This window comes from Vipera ursinii, assembly GCF_947247035.1.
Source record: "Vipera ursinii genome assembly, chromosome: 1".
Taxonomy (NCBI): domain Eukaryota; kingdom Metazoa; phylum Chordata; class Lepidosauria; order Squamata; family Viperidae; genus Vipera; species Vipera ursinii.
In genome coordinates this window covers 200,717,421-200,742,001 of record NC_139512.1, presented here as the reverse complement: position 1 = coordinate 200,742,001, position 24,581 = coordinate 200,717,421, and the positions used below count along the sequence as shown (strand labels likewise).

Genomic DNA, 24,581 nt, shown 5'->3' with positions numbered 1-24,581 from the left:
GGACGCCTCTCTGAAGGACCCCGGTGGCGGGTCTGGCTCTCCTGAGAGACAGTGGGGCGAATTCATCCCGGAGGCGAGGCGGGGAAGAGCAGAAATAAGCCTTTCTGGCGCGGACTTGGCGGAAGGGGAACCGACTCCTCCAAGCGAGGCTCTCCCGCTCGCCGCCAGCAGGGGCGGACGCCGCCTGCCCCTTTCACCGTGCCTCTGCAGACAGGCCGGGCATCTACAACCCCCCAGCACCCCGATTTGTCCCTAAGTGTCGGCCCAGCGGGCCTCTGCTACTCCCCCCCTCACACACACACACACACACACACACACACACACACACACAACCCGAGGGCTGTCCGGCCACGTCTCTTGGCGCGCTCGGAGGCGGGGGAGAAAGAGAGACAGAGAGAAGTCCGCAGCAGCCGCCCCCCTCCCCGCTTCCCCGGCGTGCGGCCGCTTTTGCAGGCGGGCAAGACCCCATGCGAGCGGCGGGCTGCAAGCGCAGCAGCAGCGACCCCTGCAGCCCGACCCGCCGCCGCCGCCGTCGGACGAGCGTCCTCAGTCCTCTTTCTCCGCCGGCTCGGAGACCTCCTCTCATCCCGAAGTGGCTCCGCCGTGGTGGCGGCGGTGGCGCGGCGGCGGCGCTGCCTGCGACAACGCTTCCTTTCCTGCTGGCCCAGTCGATCCCGAGAGCGGCTCTCCTGGCGCGGGAACTCCTGCTCTCGACTCCTTAGCGGCCGGGCCGGCGGCGGCGGTCGCTGCTCTTGCTGTTCTTCCTCCTCCTCTTCCTCCTGCTGCTCAATTGCCGCCGGCGCCGCGGAGCCCTAAAGCCGTCCTCTGCAGGAGGATGGTGCGTCTAGCGGCCGAGCTGCTGCTGCTGCTGGGGCTCCTCCTGCTTACCTTGCACATCACGGTGCTGCGAAGCAGCGATCCCGAAGCGCCGCCGGGCAACCGCAGCCAGCGTCAGCAGGTGAGAGCGCGGAGCGAGGCTGTGCTGGGAAAGCCAAGGGGCTCTTCAGCTCTTTCCTCCCCCCCCCCCCCACACCAACCCAGCTCCTCCCGGTCCTTCATTTCCCTTGGAGCCATCCCGCCACCGGCAAAAAACAACAAACCAAAATCACCTCAGGGCGTCCAGCTGGCGAAAGCGTTGGTAAAGCGCGCCTTGGAGGGAAGCCGCCTTTGACCCACTTCGTACAATTCCTCCAGCCGGGCTCGCCTGAAGCGGCAGGCTTCGCTTGAGGATACTTCTCAGCTTGAGCCCCCCAGAAATTCCCCATCCGTGGAGGGCTGCGTTTGGGAAATCTGGAAGCTAGACACCAAAGCCGGCCTGGCCTGATGGGGGATGTGCTGGGGTTTTTATTGGGGATTTTTTTTTAATTACTCTACTGTTTTTAGCTCGGGCTCTTATTTAATTCTTTTTTCATTTTTGTATTCTGTATTTTTTTATGTGCCCTGTTCACCGCCCTGAGTCCTTCGGGAAAAAAGGGCGGTATACAAATATAATAAATGAAGTGAAATAATGAAATGAAATGAAATGAAACTCACTCTGGAGTTTTCCCCCATTAAGGGCTCTGTTGAATTGGAATTTGCCAAGAATTGAAGGCAAGGTTTCCTCTTCCCGCCCCCCCCCGCCCCCCCAATGTTTGTGCAGGTTGGAAAGAATTGAGGTTGAAGTCCTCTAGAATCTTGCCTGTCTTCTTTTTGTGCCATTAAACTGCGATTCTTGAGGATTGTACCTTACACCCAGCGCTGTGTACGGAAACCTTACCGATTTTCTGTCCTGTGTATTTCTCTTTTCTTACATTAGTTTGCCAGGTATGTTTCAGTTTGTTCACCCTTGCATTGAATGCTCAAAGAGCATTTTGTTTCTTGGCCCTGTATCTGACCTCCACATGCTTATTTCCGAGTCTGGATGTGGACCTTTCTTGGGGTGGAGAATTGGCACTTCTCACATGCTGTTGGCCCATCTAGAGTCACCTTCAGGTTTCCCTGATTTTAAAACCTATTTGCCTGAGATTTCTTTCACTCGCTGAAGGCTGTGTTCACAACTTTCCTAGTCTTCTTTGAAGTAAATTCTTTCCCTGCCCTGCTGCCCCATAACCCGTCAATGGATGAATGAAAAGGACCCAGTATATTTTTTAAAGCACTTTTTGATTAATGCTTTTTACTCATTGCAATGTAAACAGATTACGTACTTTATGAGTAAATGGCATTACTAATCCAGTATAGACCAAATGACCTAATGAAATAATGGCCAAATTCACATTTAACAATAAGCCAAAAAGAGTATTTATATTAGGACACGAATGAGCATGGTGATTATTTCCACCATTCTTTGTACCATCAGAATGAGGAAACCAGGCAGGCGTAACTTTGCATGATGCACAAATGTGAGGTCATGATTTATTATGGTTAGCTGTGCTACTATTTATGGATCAAGAATATACCCTGGTTTGAAGTTGTGATTGGGGGTTGTTTGGACAAATAAGAGATTATAAATTTAGATGTCCTATCATGCCATATTATACTTGTCTGTTTACTTGCTTCCTTGTTTACATTAGTGTTCTCAAAGCTTCTAAGTTGTTGGGGTTAAAGGTCACAGAATTCCAAGGAGACCTGTTTTGACCCCTTCTGTTTGGAATTCTGGGAATTGTGGTTCCAGTCAATCATTTGTTTTTTTATGATTGTAAGCCACCCAGAGTTATCCTGAGGTAAGATAGGTGGCCAATACATTTTATACATAATATATATTTATTCTGTGCCTAAACTCCCCACCCCAAATATCCTCTGGTCTCTTCTACACATAGAAACATTTGGAGAAATATTAAGTAAGATTACATTTTTGCTGCAAAAGTGTTTATTCTGAAAGGAATTAACTTCAGATTAAGAATCTGAAGGGAATTAACTTCAGATAATGTGCTTGGTTAGGAATAGATTCCTCTCAAAGATACAATCCCTAGACAAAATGACTTTCTATTTTCTTTCATAGACATTTACCCTTGTTATCTCTGCTAAGCACATAGCAGATGGATAGTTGATATCAGTCTTTGTTCTAGTTATAACACATTCAAAAATCACACATTTAATCTGGTGACATTATAGATATATTTGAGAAGAGAAAAGGAGCTTTTCCAGAGTTCAGATTGCAGTAGTAGTTCTATGTTTTTGACTTATGGCCAAGAAATGAACCCAGAAGACAGGGTCCGAGTTCAGCTACTGTATAATATAAAATTAAGAAAAGCAAAAGTGGTAGAAAATATCCATTTTGCAGTGAACATGAGTTCCTTCTTAGTTGTTCAGTATCTCTTGAGCTGTTCAGCAGTTTGGATTTAAAGTCCAATAGCTACTTCAGAGCATGCAGGAGTTCAGAGGGCAGCTACACAATCAAGGGAAAAGAGATAACTCTTGAAAAAGTTGCAAATAATGTCAGAATGTCAGGCACTCTGGAACATCTTAGTGCCTCTGACTGCAAAGTGCAGCATTGCAGGAACATCCATGGATGATAGATGGGCAACAAGCAGTGGCATCTGTGGGTGGGACAGGGTCGAGGGTGTCAAAAAGTCTACAGTTGTGACTGTTAACGGCTCTAGAGCCCTGTATGTGTGTGTGTGTGATGATGCATGTACAAAATGGATGAGGCTTTGGTCATATAGGTGGGATCACTAAATTGACTTTTTAAAACCTATTCCCCCATGGATGCATAGAGCACTGAACACTTATGGATATGACAGGTGTCTCCCCAACCTTCCCACATTCATTAGGACAGGTCCCCAACCCCCGGGCTGTGGACCAGTACCAGGCCACGGCATGCCAGCAACTGGTCCACACAAACAAGCAAAGCCCCATCCATGGAATGCAGGCAGCACACAAAACCACACACCCTCCGGTCCGCGGAAAAACCTCTCTCCATGGAACCTGTTCTTGGTGCCCAAAAGTTTGGGGACCTCTGTATTAAAGGACATTCATTGAATGCCCTTATGCATACAGCTATATGTCTGCAAACCACTTCCTTGACATGCATTGTTTTCTCATGACGTACTGAACAATTCAACGATTGATAGAATTGATTATTTGTATATGCAAAGAAATACCAATCCAACTTAAGTTGCGTTCTGCATCAAGTTCTCTAGATAATTGGTATTATTGGATAAAATGTGTAAGAGGCCCGTGATAGTGACTGAAATATTGGGGAGCTGAGCTTAAGGAGCCCAACACTTTGCAAATTTCTAAGCTACTGTTGCCCACCATAATCCAAGCTACAAAAGCAAGCTTGCTGGCCTTCATGGAGGTTTTAATTTTTATGATGTAAAAGGAATGTATGGGTGACTTTACTGTGCATCAGTACAACAGAATGTCTCTCCTCCTGAGTAAACTGTGTAGCCAGAAAATGTTATCTGCACATTTACGACAGATCTTTGGCTATTGAAACACATAGACAAATTTAAGGCTGCAAATTAATATGAATGAAAATAAGTTACTTTTTTCCTAGCTTGTTCCAGATAATCTTAGTGTATTTCCATAACAGAAACAACGTACAAGGAGTGTGAACTGGGGGTGGGGGGGTGGGGGGAGGCGGAGTTCATAGGCACAAGATCTTTTATTGCCAGGGTTTTTCAAGCTGTGACTTTCCAGGTGTCTTGGTTGAAAGCTTCCATAATTTCAAACCACTGACCATGATGGGTGAATGTGTGAAACTAGTAAACCCAAAATTCTAAAGGAAACAAGATTGGAGAACACTTTTTTCAAAACTCTTTGTTGTATATAGAAGATGATGAACAGAGGAAAGGGAATCTACCAATCAGGTGCACCCGTAAGAAACAAAGAAATCTGTAAAAATCCACTCCCAACAAATTGTTTAAGCAGATTGAAGAAAGTAGCTGGAAAGTTTTTAATTATTAAACATATTTGTATCCACCTAAAACATATTTCAGTAACTCATGTGGAGAAATACAATATAAAACAAACCCCATACAAAATTAAAAGTAAATCTTATTTTTGATTGATTTGAAAGAAATTCTTAATGCACGCATATACAGTATAATTACTGCAAATTTTTTTTATGGAGACTAGGCTATGGAATAAAGTTTGTCATATTTTTAACAGACCAGACATTTGTTTCATATGTTATATAAAGAAAGGGCATTTATGGAGAAAATCTGAGAAACACCTGCTGTATTTGGAGTGACTTTATCAGATTTACTTCTTGCAAAATCTGGACCCGCTCCATTATGTATGATCTTCTGATTCAGAAATAGAATTTTCTGTCCTCTTAGTGGCCTAGAATATTTCCTTTACCCCGTGATTGATTTTTAAGGTGTGTTTACTTCAGGGATAGGAATATTGAGCAACAACCATTTGAAGGACCTCTTGCCATTGTGTAGCATCGAATATTCCTGATTTAAGAATTTTCTTCCTATAATGTGTAGCATTTATTTATTTGTTATATTTATGAATGTTTATAAAAGAGTGAGCTAAAGATGATTGTGCATTGTTTTAATGAGGTATTTGGGTTATTTCTGAATTTACCTTTCTTAGTAGAGGGAAGCAGCTGAACTAATGAAAAGTCCAAATAAAGTGACTTCCTGAAGGAATTACTTATAAGTGTCAACAAGGGAAGCTTAGGAAAACTGACTGTCTAGTTCTAAAGGCAGGTTCTGTTTAACACAAGGATGCATACACAGATTTCTGACTTCATGAAATCTCTCCACTTTCTCATAACAGTTTCTATTAAATTGACTTCCTGCCCTTAAACAGCTTTGAACATCTGATCCAGTGTACGTATTTCATATATTCTGCCCATGTGTAGCAATTCAGAGTTACAGGCTTCCTAACCCAATTGATTTTACAGCTCTGAATTTTGGAAAAGCTGAAACCTGAAAACATTAAGGGCAAAAAATATACTGGATGTCACAATAAGCAGTTAAACAGATGGAAGTGTAAGGGCAAAGTTGTTTAGCCAAAAAAAAAAGTAACCTATATTAAATCTATTTTTTACAATGCAAAATGAATTAATGATTTTTGGGGGGAAAATGTTAATTTAGTTGTTTAGATAACGCTCAAATGAATTTTACTCTTTCTTGATTTTTTTCCTTTTACCTTCTTGTTCCATGCCATAACAGTGTGCTCATCTGGAATGTTTCTTTAAAAATGTCTGTAGAAAGAAACATTTTTGATCTTGCAGACAGTAAGTCAAATGAGTAATGATTTTAGCTGGCTGGCAAATGTTCCACCTGAGATGGTATTCAATTTGATTTACATAATATTGGGAAATGAATGTATCTTGCAGTCCTTTTGAAGGGATTACTCAACCTGGAGTAGCAAGTGTTTGGAAAAACAGCAGACCTTGCTCTCCCTTCCTTTTTTGAGTTGATGCATCTGAATGAAGCAGTTTGGGCTTTAATAAACTTTAAAATAAAATTAAAAGGTTGTCTAATTCTTAGTATGTCTAATTAAAGGAGAAGCTCCAGTGATAGCTTCATAATTCTAATATATATCTTCCTGTAGGAACGAGCAACCTTCAAAGGTTATACAGTTATGTCTGATGGCACAATTAGTAATTAGTCAATTAAAGTGGAGACTATAAATTTCAACTATATGCTCCCCATTCTTTGTGATTATTTTATTCAAATAATAATAGGTTTTAAATTCAGAGTTCTAAAATGGCTAAAGGCTCAAAAACCATCACTCATTTATTTAATTCAGGAGACACTAATTATGTTACTATCTATTATTTTCCTCAGACCTTCCAAAATGGATATCATAGTTTATGTTGCTATCTGTCTAATAAAATATGAATACAGAATTCTGTGGGCAGGCTTAGAGTAGTGACCTAGCTCTTTTTGCATAGCATGAGTGCATGGTAAATAACTGCATTTTATACACACACAGAGAGAGAGAGAGAGAGAGACAGAGAGAGAGAAAAGCGCCAGAGTGAGAGAGAGTTCCTGTATTTTAACTTTATTAGAAGTAAGATGGAAAGGAGAGCCATTTTGATGTAGCGGTTAAGGCACTAGTCTACAAACGCAATAGGCTACGAGTTCTAGTCCAGCCTGAATCACAAAGCGTGCTGTCTGACCTTGGACCAGTCACTCTCCCTCAGCCTTCAGAGGGAGCCACTTCTGAAAAAGCTTGCCAAGAAAAATGCAGTGACTTATCTAGGCAGTTGCCAGGAGTCAAAACTGATTGAAAGGTACAGGGGGAAAAAATCATAAACCCCAAATTAGCATTCTTTAAGTATTCAAGATATTGTGAAGTTTCTGCCTCTAAGATACTTCATGGTTTATTATAGAAGAGGAATTCATTCACTAAATTGTCATCACTTTTTATCACCCTGGTTATCTGAGAATACCTATGCCTGTGGTGGCGAACCTATGGCACACGTGCCAGAGGCAGCACTCACAGCCCTCGCTGTGGGCACATGCGCCATTGCCCCAGCCCCGCCTCCCCCTGTGGCCCCCTCCTCACCAGCAGCACCCCGGAGGAGAGTCGCCCCCAAGCGTGGCCCACGTGGAGCAGCACAGCCAAGGACACAGCAGATGGGCAGCACGGACAAGACTCCACCCTCACACCCCGTCATGCGCAGATGATGCTGCAGGGCGCGGGCTGAGGGCATGACCGCTATGGTGCTGCTGGGCTGCCTGGGCAATCTGCTGCTGCAGCAGGACATTGAGGCGGTGGGTGGTCCTGCAGGCGGGCGGGGGCAGAGCGGGCGGGGCAGAGCGGGGGCGGGTTTTGGGTACTTGATCTATAAAAGGTTTGGCATCACTGACCTATGCCAACATTCCTATTATTAACCATCTTGGCTAAACACTTGGGAGTTGTAATCTGGAAAACCACAAGTTCCTGCAAGTGCTGTATATCTCTTCTAATTTTTTCACAATCACTTCAACTGCTTTTATTAACAGATTCACAGTTGTCTTGAGATTTCTGCTATCCTAAGTCAGTATCTTTTCTTCAGGCAGTACCATTTAAGTGTTGAATTTCTCCAATTCTTATGCATTATGATGAACTTAGTGCTAGAATTACTCAGCTGAAATATAATTTAAAGGGTATGTTTGAACAAGTTGCATATCTTGGTACTAAAACTAGATTCTGGCCCTTAGTAATAAACTAGGGTAGTAAATATCAATTTTGACCTAGTTCAGGTGCCATCTGAAATTCTCACAGTTGCACCAATAGCCAACAATCTTGAGTGTCTCATCCTATTAACATTAAGGGAAAGGGAAAAAACAGTCCAACCTACCAAAACCAGTGCCATAAAAAACAGAATAGAAACGCAAGTTAAGATAGGCAAAAAAATGGTAAGTGAGCACCTGTCCGGCCTAGATGAGTTCAAATCACCAGGACCAGATGGATTACACCCCAAGGTTCTCAAGGAACTGGCAGACGTGATCTCAGAACCACTGAGCTATATTTTGCAAATATCCTGGAGCACTGGGGAACTACCAGAGGACTGGAAAAGAGCTGATGTAGTTCCCATCTTCAAAAAAGTGGAAAAAATAGATCCAGGAAACTATACACCTATCAGCCTGACCTCAATACCTGGGAAGATTCTGGAAAAGATAATCAAACAACAAATCAGCGAACACCTTGATGCAAACAAAGTCATCACTAAAAGCCAACATGGGTTTGTCAAAAACAGATCATGCCAGACAAATCTTATCACATTCTTTGACCAAGTGACAAAATTAGTGGACCAGAGGAATGCTGTAGATATAATTTACTTGGACTTCAGTAAGGCATTTGATAAAGTAGATCACAACCTACTTCTTGATAAGATAGAAAAATGTGGGTTAGATAGCATCACCACCAGATGGATTCGTAGCTGGCTGACAGGCCGTACTCAGCGTGTGGTCCTCAATGGAACTGCATCTACATGGCAGGAAGTGTGTAGTAGGGTGCCCCAGGGCTCTGTTCTGGGCCCAGTGCTCTTCAATATCTTCATCAACAATTTGGATGAGGGGATAGATGGGGAACTCATCAAATTTGCAGACGACACCAAGCTGGCAGGAATAGCCAATACTCCAGAAGATAGGCTTAAGATACAGAAGGATCTGGACAGACTCGAACACTAGGCACTATCTAACAAAATGAAATTCAATGGTGAAAAAAGTAAGGTTCTACATTTAGGCAGGAAAAATCTAATGCACAGGTATAGTATAGGTGGTACCTTGCTCGATAGTAGTAACTGTGAGAGGGATCTCGGAGTCCTAGTGGACAATCACTTCAATATGAACCAGCAGTGTGCTGCAGCTGCCAAAAAAGCCAACACAGTGCTAGGCTGCATTAACAGAGGGATAGAATCAAGATCAAGTGAAGTACTAATGCCACTTTACAATGCTTTGGTAAGGCCACACCTGGAATACTGCATCCAGTTTTGGTCACCACGATGTAAAAAAGATGTCGAGACTCTAGAAAGGGTACAGAGAAGAGCAACAAAGATGATTGGGGGACTGGAGGCTAAAACATATAGGGAACGGCTGGAATTGGGTATGTGTAGTTTAATGAAGAGAAGGGTTAGTGGTGACATGATAGCAGTGTTCCAATATCTCAGGGGCTGCCACAAAGAAGAGGGAGCCAAGCTATTCTCCAAAGCACCTGAAAGCAGGACAAGAAGCAATGGATGGAAAGTAGTCAAGGAGAGAAGCAACCTAGAACTAAGGAGAAACTTCCTGACAGTTAGAACAACTAACCAGTGGAACAACCTGACTCCAGAAGTGGTGAATGCTCCAACACTGGAGGTTTTTAAGAAGAGACTGGACAGCCATTTGCCTGAAATGGTATAGGGTTTCCTGCCTGAGCAGGGGATTGGACTAGATGACCTCCAAGGTCCCTTCCAACAACAACTACTACTACTACTTCTTCTTCTTCTTCTTCTTCTTCTTCTTCTTCTTCTTCTTCTTCTTCTTCTTCTTCTTCTTCTTCTTCTTCTTCTTCTTCTTCTTCTTCTTATTATTATTATTATTATTAAATAGTCACTGAGAGTGGCCATTCAATTTAAATAAATAAATAAATAAAATAACTTTTTTTAAAAAAAAGTAATACCTGGCAGACTTAATTTGCACTGGCATAAATTTTAGTGAACATAATGTAGGCATGCATACACATACACACTTATTTTGGAATTCTGAAAAAAAATACATTCTGCCATAAGTGGCAGATAAATATTCTCTTTGGAAGTTCTTAAAACAAAACCCTAAAGCCTATATTTTAACCATAGAGGAACTATGTAGTATGGACCTTTCTATATTTTTTCTTTCTTTTTTAAAACAAATTTTTTTTAAAAAAAATCTCACAAGTATAGAGATACAGTAGGAAAGTTCCAAGTCCAGAATAAATTTTGATAACGTCAATATTTATTTAGATATCTAACCACTTTAGCTTTCCTGACAGTAAATATATTATAAAAAGGGGTCCTTGGTGCTCTCTGAGCTTGGTTGTTTTTTGTTTGTTTGTTTGTTTTTTGGGTTGTTTTGCAGACATTTCATTACCCAAACTAAATAACCAATAACATGCCGCCATTTGTGTTACCCCAAACCACCTGCTTGATATGTTTACCTTATTCTACTCACACTAACAAAGGAAATAATGATAACAATTATATATGTTTATACAGAATTGACTAGATTAACAAGTAATAAGTATAAACAAAACCATGGCAAGGTGGTGGGGTTCTTGGTTTGGTTTTTCTTCCAAATGTTTCATTACCAAACTAGGCAACACCAGGCCTCATGCACATAAGCTGAAGCATTCAGTATCATTGGTGCATGTATGTACCTGAATTTTTTCTTTCCACATGTTCTTCAGAAAAACAGTGAAATATATATATATAAATACATGCATTTTACAGACACACACACACACACATAAAGGTAAAGGTTCCTCCGCACATGCGTGCTAGTCGTTTCCAAATCTAGGGGCCGGTGCTCATCTCCGTTTCAAAGCCGAAGAGCCAGCACTTGTCCGAGGACGTCTCCGTGGTCATGTGGCCGGCATGACTAGATGCCAAAGGCGCACAGAATGCTGTTACCTTCCCACCGTAGTGGTCCCTATTTTTCTACTTGCATTTTTACGTGCTTTCGAACTGCTAGATTGGCAGAAGCTGGGACGAGTAACAGGCGCTCACTCTGTTACGCGGCACTCGGTATATATATATATATATATATATATATATATATATATATATATATATATATATATATATATATGTATATATATATATATATGTTTCAAATGTTAACTATTTAGATTACCTTGCTAGGCCCCAAACATGGGGCAAATCTTTATTTCCTGTTTTCAGCCTATCTTGAAGGCTATCGAACAGGCAGTAGTCACACCGGACAATTCATATATTTGTGTAAATTACTAACAAAGAATTAAAGGGAAACTGAGATGCATTTCTGACTCCTTAGTCGTCATCAGCCAGCTATACCCTTCTGAGATTCGAACCTGGGCTGATTGCATATGAGGCAGTGTTATTTGCCTCTAAGCCACAAGGTCTCTCTCGCTCTGTTAGCTTTTTTTCTGCAAGGGAAGATATGTTTCAAATGTTAACTATTTAGATTACCTAAATAGGGGCCTAGCAAGGTAATCTAAATAGTTAACATTTGAAACATATCTTCCCTTGCAGAAAAAAAGCTAACAGAGCGAGAGAGACCTTGTGGCTTAGAGGCAAATAACACTGCCTCATATGCAATCAGCCCAGGTTCGAATCTCAGAAGGGTATAGCTGGCTGATGACGACTAAGGAGTCAGAAATGCATCTCAGTTTCCCTTTAATTCTTTGTTAGTAATTTACACAAATATATATATATATATATATATATATATATATATATATATATATATATATATGTGTGTGTGTGTGTGTGTGTGTGTGTGTGTGTGTGTGTGTGTGTGTGTGTGTAGCATTTATGTATGTACTGTGCTAATATATCACTGAAACAAGGTTGATTCCCAGCAGTTTACAATGTGATACAAATAGTTTAGCAATAGTGGCGAATATCTGTAGCTTGGGTGTAGAATGAGGGTGAAGGTTTGTTCTCCCGAGCTTGTGGGTTGGTTTCTGAATGTTTCGTTACTAGCCTGACATCTTCATCTTCAGGTAACATGCAGGTAATTCTTGGCTTGCAAACACAATTGGGACCAGAACATCCACTGTGAAATGATGCAATTGTTCAATTAGTCACCCCTGATTTTATGCCCTAGTCGTTAAGCAAATAGTGTAATCATTAAGCGAATCCAGCTTCCCCCATTGACTTAGCTTGTGTGAAGACCCCCGGGAAGGTCACAAATCATGACCATAGGAACCCAAAACCCTGTAAGCATTATATGTGTGCACGGGTTGCAAAGCGTCCAGATTTTGATCATGCAACCATGAGGATGTTGTGATGGTTGTACATACCAGGGCCAGTCACAAGTTACTTTTTTTCAGTACCATTGTAACCTTGAATAGTGACTAAATGGATTGTATATTGAGGATTACCTGTAGTCTTAAAACAATCACAATTATAAAACCAAAACCAAACTCACAACAGAAACATTAAACCAGAAAATACATAAAAATAAAGCAAGCTTTAACACCTACCCATCTAAACAAGGTAAACAAAGCTTGATCCCCCTTACAGAATAATATCAGGGTGGGCATGAGCTGGATCTTTGCAGCGATGCAGGAGCAAATAAGTAATTAATTAATTTGGGTTCTGCACAATTTGAGAGAAGAAATGTCATGGCACTCACAGCCATTATGTCCCAATCAATGTATAAATCTTAGATAATGGTTTAAAAACTATAATGGCCAACGTACATAACTTTAAACTCAGATGAAACAAATCACATTATAAAATATTGGCTTACCAATCCAATGAGATGTTTTTTCTTCTGGCAGCAACTTCCAAAGTTCATAGAATCAAAACATTATAAGGGGCTGTTGAGGCCCCCTAACCCTTTTCTCAGGGTAGGAATCCAAATTAAAGCCCCTCCCCCCCAAAGAATAGAATAATGTTACAGAAATTTATATACAAAGATGCTAGAAATGAAGCAGATATGTAAACCAGTCTTCTGTCTGATGGTTGGGAATCCTTGAAATTGTAATCCCAACGCACCTGAAGGATACCAGACCTGAGAAGGTTTTTACAAACAAGTAACTTCACGTTCACTATTTTTAAAAAAAATTATGAAACCCAGATCCAAGTGAGTGAACATTCCCAATTATGTTGGTCTCTGTCATTAATTTGGAATTCTGCTTTTGGATTATAAATGGAACGGGAGTATATCTAATTCCCTTCCCTTATTTGGTTTGCTGCTCTTGCATTGAAAAAAATAAGCATATTTGTATATGTATTGTATAAATTATAAATGCGACTCATGGCTTGTTACTTGTTCATATTATCATGGCTCATGGCTCGTGATATATTCATATTGTTGCAGAATTCATATCACAGTACCAGACCTAATTTGTGGACTTAATTGCTTCTTCTTCCAAAGCTTCTATTTGTATCACCTAACGTAAGAAAGAGCATTGGAAATCATGCACACTTTATGGTATCATGTTTGTTGGCTCAAGGGACGTGGTGGCTCACTGGGTTAGGACACTGAGCTTGTCGATCAGAAGATCGGCAGTTTGGCGGGTCGAATCCCGAGTGCCGCGTAGCAGAGTGAGCACCTGTTACTCGTCCCAGCTTCTGCCAACCTAGCAGTTCGAACGCACGTAAAAAAATGCAAGTAGAAAAATAGGGACCACTACGGTGGGAAGGTAACAGCGTTCCGTGCGCCTTTGGCGTCTAGTCATGCTGGCCACATGACCACGGAGACGTCCTCGGACAAGCGCTGGCTCTTCGGCTTTGAAACGGAGATGAGCACCGGCCCCTAGAGTTGGAAACGACTAGCATGCATGTGCGGGGGAACCTTTACCTTTTACCTTGTTGGCTCAAGTGAAGATAATTCCCAACAATGAATTTGTTTTCAGACCAGCACTGCTACCTTTGTGTGTGTTTGGGGAAGGAAAGGGTTACAAGATTTCCCTGCCTCTGCAAATAACATCATTTATCTTATTTGGTGATATGTATACAAAATGGGTTATTTTAAGGCCATAACGGAAGGCTTAAGTCTTATTAAAGTCTTATGTAAAGTATGTTGTTATAATATAGAATAAATATAAATAGTTATAATGCGACATGAGTGGTACTGAAAAGTCCATAATGTGGGAAGGTTGAAAGAGAGAGAAAATGGTATCCAGCAACAAGAAGACAAGAGGCTTCAGTGCTTGACACTACAGACATCTGAGGACCTGAGCAATCTAGGCCAGGGGTCCCCAACCCCAGGGCCATGGAGCAGTACCAAGCCGCAGCATGCCAGCAACCGGTCCGCACAAACAAGCAAAGCCCCATCTGCGGGATTCAAACAACACACAAAACCACGCATCCTCTGGTTCATGGAAAAACCTCTCTCCACAGAACCGGTCCCTGGTACCCAAAAGGTTGGGGACCTCTAATCTAGGCAATGTTCTCTTACTTCTCTACCCTCTTGCCTTCTCTTGCTCTATCAATGATGTATTGGACCAAAATTATTGGTTCATTTTTAAAAACAGAACGCAGCTCTTTTCTGATCCAAGCCAGTGAGTTGTACTTTACCAAAAGGTACTGACCTCTAATTAAAGCTGAAACATTGAAATCATGCCAGTTTTCATGTCAGCGTTTGAACTTCCTTAAAGCAATCTACTGCATGCATTTAAAGAGGGTACGTTGATATGTGCCCTGGACTACTTTCTTTCAGGTATTTAGAGCAGGGTCTAAATATTAAGTATTTATGAGATATTACCTAGGTATTAGGCAACAATTGAAAAAGAAAAGTCATGGCCAGAGATATATTATCTGATTCCATTTTACAGCTATCATAGAATAGATGGATAATTTCAGAAATGGGTGCTTCTGAAGTCTGGCACAATAACCACTGGTGCAAGATGGCACCCTTTTGAATTTTTACGAAGTCTCTCATAGTATTCATCATGCTTATGAAACTGCTACAGGCTCTGCTGGGTTCAATGGCACCAATATTTTGAGATGAAAGCTCTTGCTTTTATCTCACTTCCATGGGAGCTAATCAAGCTGTAAACATAGTCTAGTAAGGGACTGGAGGAAGGCACGGAAAGCTGGATTTATGTAAGAGAAACAACAGAAAACTGAATTCATGTTATTGAAACCACAGATCAGATTATAGGAGCACTACCTGTGTTGAAATGAGCTTATGCTTCCTTCGGAATAGGCAGGTTTGCAGCGTGGGCATCAGCCTGAACCTGAAATTGAGAATATATGCACAGAGAAGTCTAATGGCCAAATCCACATATTCCTAGGAATGCATGATAATGCTGTAGCAACCTTTGCCTTAGTGGTATCCCATTTTAGCTGTTATAACGTTCTGTATGCAGGTCTGTCTTTCAAAACTGTTTGGAATCTTCAATTAGTTCAAAATGATATGGCCAGATTATTCACCAGGGCAGGTAATTATGAACTATGTGATTCACTTGCATAACAGTTGTGCTGCTCCCAGTGTTTTTGGGTCCAATGCAAATCGTTCATTATAAAATCCAGCATCCTGTGGGATTGTGTGTGTGTGTGTGTGAGTGAGTGAGTGAGTGACTGTGTGTGTTTCCGTGCGCCTGTGCACGTGAATTTTCCCATCTTGTGCCTTGGTAAGGGGCCCAATGGTATATAAAGCAGCTGAACATCCTCTGCCTTTGAACTGTCTTACTATATTTTATTATAACATTGTGCTGGAAAAATATAAATAGAATATGCCCATCAGGTTGAAAAAAAAACAAAGGATAGTGAAACTGTGTGCAATATAAAACATTATGGGATAAATGCTTTAAGATCAGAAGTGTATTGATCAGGAAATGTTTGAAGCCGAGTATTTGGGACAGTAGAGTTAAATCACCTGGAAGTTCACTTAAAAAATCCTGGTATAGGGAGTAAAAAGGTTTCTTGTATCTCTTCAAGAATTAAGCCATCAATGTCAGAAAATTTAAGTAACATGCTACAATTTGTTCCTATCAGGACTTCTTAAGATTGCAACAACTGATTTTTTAAAAAATAATTTTTTGTTTCTTGCTGTGATATTATCTCCATTCAGCATGTTTCTAGTAATACTAATTATTTTGGAACAGCTGTCCCAAAAATCTTCTCTTGTGTTGCAGTAGCAGCTCTCATGAAAGCTGGCACATTTGAAGGACGTTTAGTTGGGGAGGCTTGTTCCAAGGATATACCCAAACAGCTGCTGAAACTCTGCATCATTTTGCATCATATGTACATCTCCTCCTTGCTGTATTCATTCTCCAACAGAACTAACCAGCGTTCTCCTGGGGCAATGGGAGGGCACAAAAAAAACCGCCAACTCTCCCATTTTTTCTTTACCACATTTGTTCTGTCCTTCAAATTAAGGGGAATAAAAGGGAGAAATAACGTATCATTCCCCATTTTGTGATGGGAGAAGCAAAGCTGTCTTCTGAGAAATAATGATTGTAACAACTTTTGGGTTACATGAGAAAAGAAGAAATTGCAGGACATTGTGGGAATTCCTGCCAATGGGAAGCCTACTTATAACTCCAGAGGAAATGTTGCAAACAAAAAAATCGTGCTTTTTGTCTAGGGAGCAGAAACTTGACTCAGGTGTTCTGGCTGAAGTACCAGGCAAGAGTCAGTATTAGTGGGGACATAGGGACACGTGTGGAAAAGATTCCAAATGTTTGCCAGCTCTTTGCAAAGTTGTTTCAAGTCCAGCCATACTATTCATGGAAGGTTTAGTTCAGGTTCCTCTAAGAGATATTTGGAAATCATTTAGTTTTTCTTCCTTTTTTCCTATTACTGCAGCACTTACATACTCAGAATACCAATGCTATGTGAGACAACTTTCTCTCTGCAGAAAGTTGCTAACTTGAGACCAGCATATTTCAAAGTACATTTATAAGCTTCTAAATATTGCATGGTGGGTATGTAGTGAAGTTATTACATATGATAGAAGAAATGTCACCATCATTTATTTGATTTAAAGTTGTTTTTTTCCAAAGCAAGCACTCTACATCCAAACTATTTCTGATGTATTTTATTTTAACTCTTAGAATATTACACTTGTCTTCCTACTTGCATCATATCCATCCAGAGTTCCCCATATTTTGCTTGACATCCTGAATAAATACTTTCTGGAAAACATGAAGATGTCTTCACTATTGATTGATATTTTAGTTGATCATGGACTTAATTATTTGGTTTATTGTGATTAAAAAAACCATCAAGACTGCTATGCCTTTTCTGACTGGGGATGTGGTTTTCATCCATCTAGTATTGTACTTCCTATACGGTGCTACAGTCCCATTTTTAACATACCTGTAGCATCTGCAGACATTAAAATAGCTCAATAGTAAGGATGGGTTAAATTTCTTGTAGTGAATTAAAAAGTAGACTCTGGAGGCTTTATGTGTAACCGATCTTAAGCTTTATTTGGACCAAGTATTTTTCAAAACATTCATTGCTCAGATTGGAAACAAAACAGTTTAATAGGGGGTAAGTTTTTTTGCTTTCTACTTTATCGGTCAGAGATATATCATGATTAAAATTATTTAAAGATAAAAATAGTGACATCGGGGAATGATCTTTTTAATATAATTTGATGTTTTCAGTGAGTAAATTTACGGAAATGCCTAAGTAAATGATTCTAAGATTTAAATATACCAAGGCTGCCTGGTATTAAAAAACAGTTCAAAATATCAAACATGGAAATGCACACCCAGCTAAATTATAATTCAGATTTTTTTTAAAAGATAAAACGGTTAAATAATATCATTGATAAGCTTTGAACCATGGGTGGAATACGCCAAAGATTTAACAAACTGGTAGCCACAGTGATTTTTTTTTTTAAAAAATTGAATGTTCACCTCATGGGGAGTCTTTAAAGGTGCTCCACATTATTTGTTGTTGGGTTGGGTTGTTTTTTTTTTTTTTTTGCATTTTGTAACATTATAGCTTTGTTTTATTGTACATGGTGTCCTATAAAGATGATCTATGTCTGGGATACCTCCTTTGAAAGAGGACCGTGGTGCCATCCGTTTAAAGAGAATGCAGTCAAGCAGTAAATTTAAGGGGCCTTCTTCTCTTTTCATATTGACTGTATCTGAGCCAGCAGTTGGTCTTTGATGTTGTAACAATAGAGCATCGGCAGAGAGGAGGGTTAGGGCTTGAACAATGTTGAAACGAGGCTGCATTCATTAATTTTCAAGCCAGAGACTCCTAATGTGTAGCAGAGCTTTATTCATGTATGCTTTGTTGCTTACAGGAAGGAACTGTGTACTGTGGGTATTACAGTTCTTACAGACTTTCATCTGAAGCCTCTGTGTTAAATATTTTTAATTATAAACCAGGTGTTCTGGAAACCTGGACTATCACTTAGTCCATTATTAGCTTCAAAAAAAGGCCAAGTCTACTGTTTCTCCTCTCAATGGTCCAATAGTCTGCTATACATGGTATAAGAGTAATCCAGGTGCACTTGTAACAAAATTTCAAAGCTAGACATATTTGTTTCACTAGCCGGCTTCTTTGGGAGTTTAAATTAATTGATATGTTATTAAAGATAATGCAGGCTTACCCTCAGAAATTACGCTAAGGGGTCATAGGGCATTCTTGATGGTTCTTATATATTTTATATATTCCAGAAAGCAGGATAGTTATCATTCTTAGAAACTTTATTGAATATAGAGAATTACTACCTTAATGTATTTTGAATTTGTAGCATGAACTGTAGCATTTAGTTTGATGCAAAGGCTAAAAAGATTTTTTAAAAAGAGTTAAAAAGAGTTGAAAAGCTCTGAACAGCAAGAGGAGAGACCACTTTATGAAAATCCTGCAACCATATGAAATAGTGGTAAATTTTTTCTTGTTTCTTTCATTAGATTTATATCCAACTTTTGCACTAAACGTGACAGTCAATGCAACCAGCTGAAAAAATTAATAAATAAAATACAAAGAAAATTAAAACCAGAATGACATTGTACAACAACAAGCATAAAATCTAACCAGCAGAAGGGCTACTAATTCTGTCTCTGTAATTGCCTTCTAATGTCATCTGGAGTTTTGCAACCCAACTGTGTTATGCTTATGCAAATCAACAAAATGAATTGTCCTCAAAGCCTTTTTTTATAAAGGCTTTGGAAGGGAGGGGAATGTATTTCCATGTTGTATATAATCATGATTATCACTATTACTTGTATGTACAATGAGAGCTTATGCACTGGAGACACATTCTTTGTGTGTCAAAACACATTTGGCCAATAAAAGAATTCTATTCTATTCTATTCTATTCTATTCTATTCTATTCTATTCTATTCTATTCTATTCTATTCTATTCTATTCTATTCTATTCTATTCTATTCCATTCCATTCTATTCATTTATTCCATATGCCTGCCTGCCTGCCTGCCTATTCTGTCTGTCTGTCTGTTTGTCTGTCTATCTATCTGCCTTTACCTCTACCTATCTAAACAACCATTTCACTCCAACACCATAATGGGTTGTTGTTTTCTCTTAATGTGACATTTGGGAATTAAACATGAAAAGTGGAACATTTTCTCTGGCTTAGATCTTAATTAGAGTTCTTGGAAACAAACTTTTATTTTATTTCAGTTCCAGGCTTAACTATGTCAAACTTTAAATGAAGAATACCACCAATGAGACTTCCTTGTCAGGCAAAGTATCTTTTGCTTAAATAGGTTGCTTGTCCCAGGATCTTCTGGTTTTCTTTTCTTTCTTTCTTTTTGTAAATGTAGCTTTTTTCCTATTGCATACTTACATTGTTTTTAACTTCTAAATGAATAGTGAATTCTTGGTTTTCGTGACCCATATAAACAAAAAAATTTATTTACAAAATATTATTTGGCAGATGATAATTCCAGAAATAAATCTGGAACAAGATGTTGAAAATTTTAAGCGATAGGCAGGAAAAGTGAAAATGATTACAGAAGATCTGTCTGCTGGAAACCTGAAACAGCTGTGTGAAATCTTTCAAATAAGCCACATGGATTTAAAGCAAATTGTTAACTTTCATGCCCATCATTAAAAGCCCAACTGAAATCAACATGGGGAAGGACCTTCTAGAATAGATCTTCAAAAAAAAAAACCTGCCTTCCTCATTAATTAAATTATAACTTTCATCCTCCATAATCAGAGTAGCCAACGTGGATTGTAGTGCTACATATCTGGAGAGCGCCGGATTGGAAAAGACTGTTCTAGACAGTGACGGTATACTTGAGCAGGACAGCAAAACTCATAGAGAACAAAGTGCCACATTGCAACATGACCGATAACTGCAGGACACAAAGGAATAGCTGGCCTGCCAATCAACTGTTGGGTGGCTAGCAATGTTGGCAGCAATAAAGCTGGCAATGTCAATAAGGCCTGGAGACGTGACAAACATTCACCAGCATGTCTTCAGGGAGGAGGTGGCTGTGAAAAATGATCTAGCAGCAGATCCATCCTTGGAGCAGCAACATTTAGTCCCGAGTTTTCAAAAAACATCCGTAGGCTGCATAAGGATGCTTGATGGGTCACAAAGCAAGGACAGGAAACTTTGGGACCTATATTTTACATAGCCAATAGCCAGGAGTTGTAGTCCAAAATCTATAAGAAATTTAGAGATACTGTACGGTTGAGATTAAATTGTACTAGTACATGTGAGATCCAGGTTCAGCCTTATTCAGTCAAAAAGACCTTTGCAGATCTTGAGCCAGCCATCTTTTTATTTTATTTTTTTTATTGAAAAGTTTTAAGATACAATTTTCCTTTAAAAAACCCCCCTTCCCCCTCCCTCCTCCCCCCTACCTCCCCCCCTTTTGCTGCTTTTTAGTGTAATTAGAAATATCTTTTAAAACATAACACAAACCTGTTATCTATAACTTTTGCCCTTCTAGATTTAGGCCCATCTCTGTAATTCTACTGGTCTCCTGAGATTTCTGAGTATGTTTAAAGTCACAGCTTTTACCCAAACACAGAATTTAGAAGAGGGCAATTGTCCCCAAAACCGTGCTACTCCTTGGAGGCACTTTCTGGAGCATAGAGAGTCTTTTCTTGCCTGCTTTTCAGCTCCAAATTGTGGAGAAGGGGAACAATGCAACATGTTTGTTAGAAATGATGGGACATTGCCTATTGTGATTGTTATGTTTGTGCCCATAAAACATAACTATTTTTTTAAAAAAAGAAATATTGACACAGAGTTTGAAGCTTCGGATTTTCTTGTTTCCTTTTCTGCACCCCCCATTATAGTTGTGTTCATCTCCAATGAGCAACCCGAAGTTTCTTATGCAAGCACTAAGGCTTTCAAAGCTTCTTAATAACGCCTGGCATATGTTCCCCTTTCTGCATCAGTCTCAATTTAACCTTCATAATTTCAAGAATGTAGCTCTCACATTAGATGGCAACTGAAAACATCTGGGTCCAGCTGTTAAAAACTCCAACTTTTACACCAGCAAACTAGCAAGGGTCAAAATGGCCTGGCAGAATATCCGTGACCCACTTTCTATTTATTTCCTTGCCCTGCGAATGCAAAAGTCATATAGATGTATTGCCAGTTTCTTTCTTGTATTGCTAGACATCAAGTGAGGAGACAGGATTGCGATATACTGAGGAGCAGCACAGACTATGTAGTGTGGTGTAAGAGATATCTGCAGAGGATTTCATCGAAATCATATGTGTGTTGTGATGCCTCAGCAAGACTGCAAGTTTGGCACCTTACAGATTTGTAAGCAACATGTTGTTGTTAGCTGCGAAGTCGTGTCCGACCCATCATGACCCTATGGACAACATTGCTCCAGGCCTTCCTGTCCTCTACCATCTTCTGGAGTCCATTTAAGCTCACGCCTACTGCTTCAATGACTCCATCCAACCACCTCATTCTCTGTCGTCCCCTTCTTCTATTGCCCTCGATCTTTCCCAGCATTAGGCTCTTCTCCAGTGAGTCCTTCCTTCTCATCAGGTGGCCAAAGTATTTGAGTTTTAGAAGCAACATAATAAATCAATTATAATAGGAAGGTTATTCCATCAACATCACAATGCAGATTTTACTTCTCCTCTCTTGCCTCCTCCAGACCATGTACTGTATGTGATTGGGAAGCTTGTTGTACTGTTTGACGTGTGGTTTGTAGTTTTATTTTTCCATCACTGCAAAAGTTTTAATGACCTTTATGCTGTAGAGCAGGGGTGTCAAACTGCCGGCCCATGGGCCGGAGGCATCATGGTGAAACCGCGCCCACCCCATTGCCAGCAATGGCAAAAAAAAGTCACAATACGTCGCGACACGTCACGTGACGTTGCGAGTTTGACACCCCTGCTGTAGAGGATAGAGGACTGAAGCATATAGAACTGAAACATGTAGTACCCTTGAATAGATACTGTAAACGTTATGGACTTGTTTTCTTGATTGTAGGCATGCCATGGCAAGGGCCATGAGCTTGGTTCTTTTCTACATGTGCCTTTTCGTTTCACCAGCGCAAAAGTTTTGATAGCTTTAACATAAGATGGATCCACTGGAGCCCTTCTTCTTTGAACGAAGGATTCTTTTGTGTTCAGAAAGATCTTTTCCAACTTAACACCAAAATTTTGTATCCTAAAAGAGCTGAAATCCATATGAAGTGTCTTATTCAAGGTCACAAAGCATTCCATAAGGCATGAGATCTGTCATTGTACCACATCTCACGGGGTTGTTGTTTTTTTTGCAGAAATGTACATAAAGCACCACTGCCAGAATCAGTAAGGTGTGTAACAAGCCATAGTGAGTTCCAGATAATGACTTAGGTATCATGATGTCATACAAATGGTGCAATGATCTTTCGTATTGTGTAATTTGTGTTATAAACGATCACACAGAAGTTGTCATTTCCCCTTTTGCCTTCCTCTACCCACAGATGTCCACAACAGAGTTACTTCTGCAAAACCTCATGGTATCCAGCTTAATATCATTTCTCGGATCTACAAAAATTGAATTTCTTTCCTTTTTTCCTTCTAGGAAATCCTTCACACAGAGAGCCTCTTATCTCTTGAAAGCAGCTTCACATTAGACCCAGAAGATCGACAGAATTATCCTGGTCACCAGGCAGCACATCGGTCATTGGCCAAGCAGCGATTCAGGCAGCAGAACGGACATACATCCTTGCAAAAAGATGGACCCAGATCTTTCCTTTTCGATCTTCCAAATTTTCCTGACTTCTCAAAAGCAGATATCAATGGGCAAAACCCTAACATCCAGGTAAAGGTCTTCTGTTTTATTCTTTAAATTTTATTTTAAAGTGATCGTGGACTTAACATGTACCTGTTTTGAAAAGCACTTCCAAATACAGGAACAAAGGGGGAAAAGCAAGATAATAATTGGGCATTTGATATTACAAAGGAAATAAATAATATTGCATGAATCCTATTAAATATTTGGGCTCTATGTGAAAAAATATGACAATAGCAGGTGCAAGGAAAGGGTGCTTTGTTAAATTCCTGTATTTCTGCTCTAGGGTTAAATTTTTGTGGTGTAGTTGAAATCATTATTGAATTAAATAATGCATCTTATTGATTAATTGACTTGAAATCTCATTATTAGCTGTGGTGTAATATCAGATGTTTCACAGACTTCGCTTGTAATGTGAACACAGAAAAGGAAAGTGGAAATTAATGTTGGAGTGGTTAATTTTGCCTTGGATGATTTTTTTAACACTAAAGGAATCTTACCACAGCATCTATATGGTAAAATGTATGCAGTTAAAGGCATAGTTTTAATTTTAATTTAAATAGGGTAATTTACCCTGAGGAGTTAGAAAAAGGTGGAATAGACAACATCACCACCAGATGGATCTGTAGCTGCCTGGCAAACCGTACTCAACGAGTAGTCCTCAATGGCACTATATCCAAATGGAGAGAAGTAAGCAGTGGGGTACCACAAGGTTCTGTCTTAGGCCCAGTACTCTTCAACATCTTCATCAATGACTTAGATGAGGGAATTAAAGGAGAACTCATCAAATTTGCATATTTGCGCGCACCTCTCCAAACGGGCGGTGCCACTCTCCATTTGGAGAGGTGCGCGTGCACCGGGCGGCTGGGAGCCGCAGGAGACAGTTCAAAGAGCCGCGGGTTGTCGACCCGTGGGCTAGACAGTCACCTGTCTGAGATGGTATAAGTCCTCCTGCTTGAGCAGGGGGGTGGGCTAGAAGACCTCCAAGGTCCCTTCCTGCTCTATTCTATTCTAAATCATAACTGGATTGAACAAAATGGGATAACCATTAATTGGCAGCAAACAGAGATTTTTGTATCCTTTGCTGCTGTCTCATGGTCATCTGAATTTTTGTAGGCCAGGTTAGGGACCTTAAATTTAGAGTCAGCATTAGATCTCAAGCAACTTCTTCTGGGAGTATTTAGAATATTTCCAATATTCTAAAATAGAATGTTTGCCTGTGAATAGAAGTGAATACTGTATATCTACTGTATGTAATGTTGTATATGACAGTCCAGCACATTTTTTCAAGTGGATACATGTAAAAGTAGTCAATTTCTTCCTATTTCGTCTTCTCTTTACCTAT

At 40.1% G+C, this 24,581-nt stretch overlaps 1 protein-coding gene across 1 annotated transcript in view; it reads left to right on the top strand.

Moving 5' to 3' along the window:
• Positions 1-779: 779 nt before the first annotated feature.
• The window catches only part of ISM1 (isthmin 1), a 40,731-nt gene continuing 16,929 nt past the window's right edge, over positions 780-24,581 (top strand). The window contains exons 1-2 of the mRNA XM_083369797.1: positions 780-958; positions 23,027-23,266. Coding sequence (XP_083225923.1) covers positions 836-958; positions 23,027-23,266 — 363 coding nt within the window. The 5' untranslated portion in view covers positions 780-835. The remainder of the gene's footprint in view (positions 959-23,026; positions 23,267-24,581) is intronic.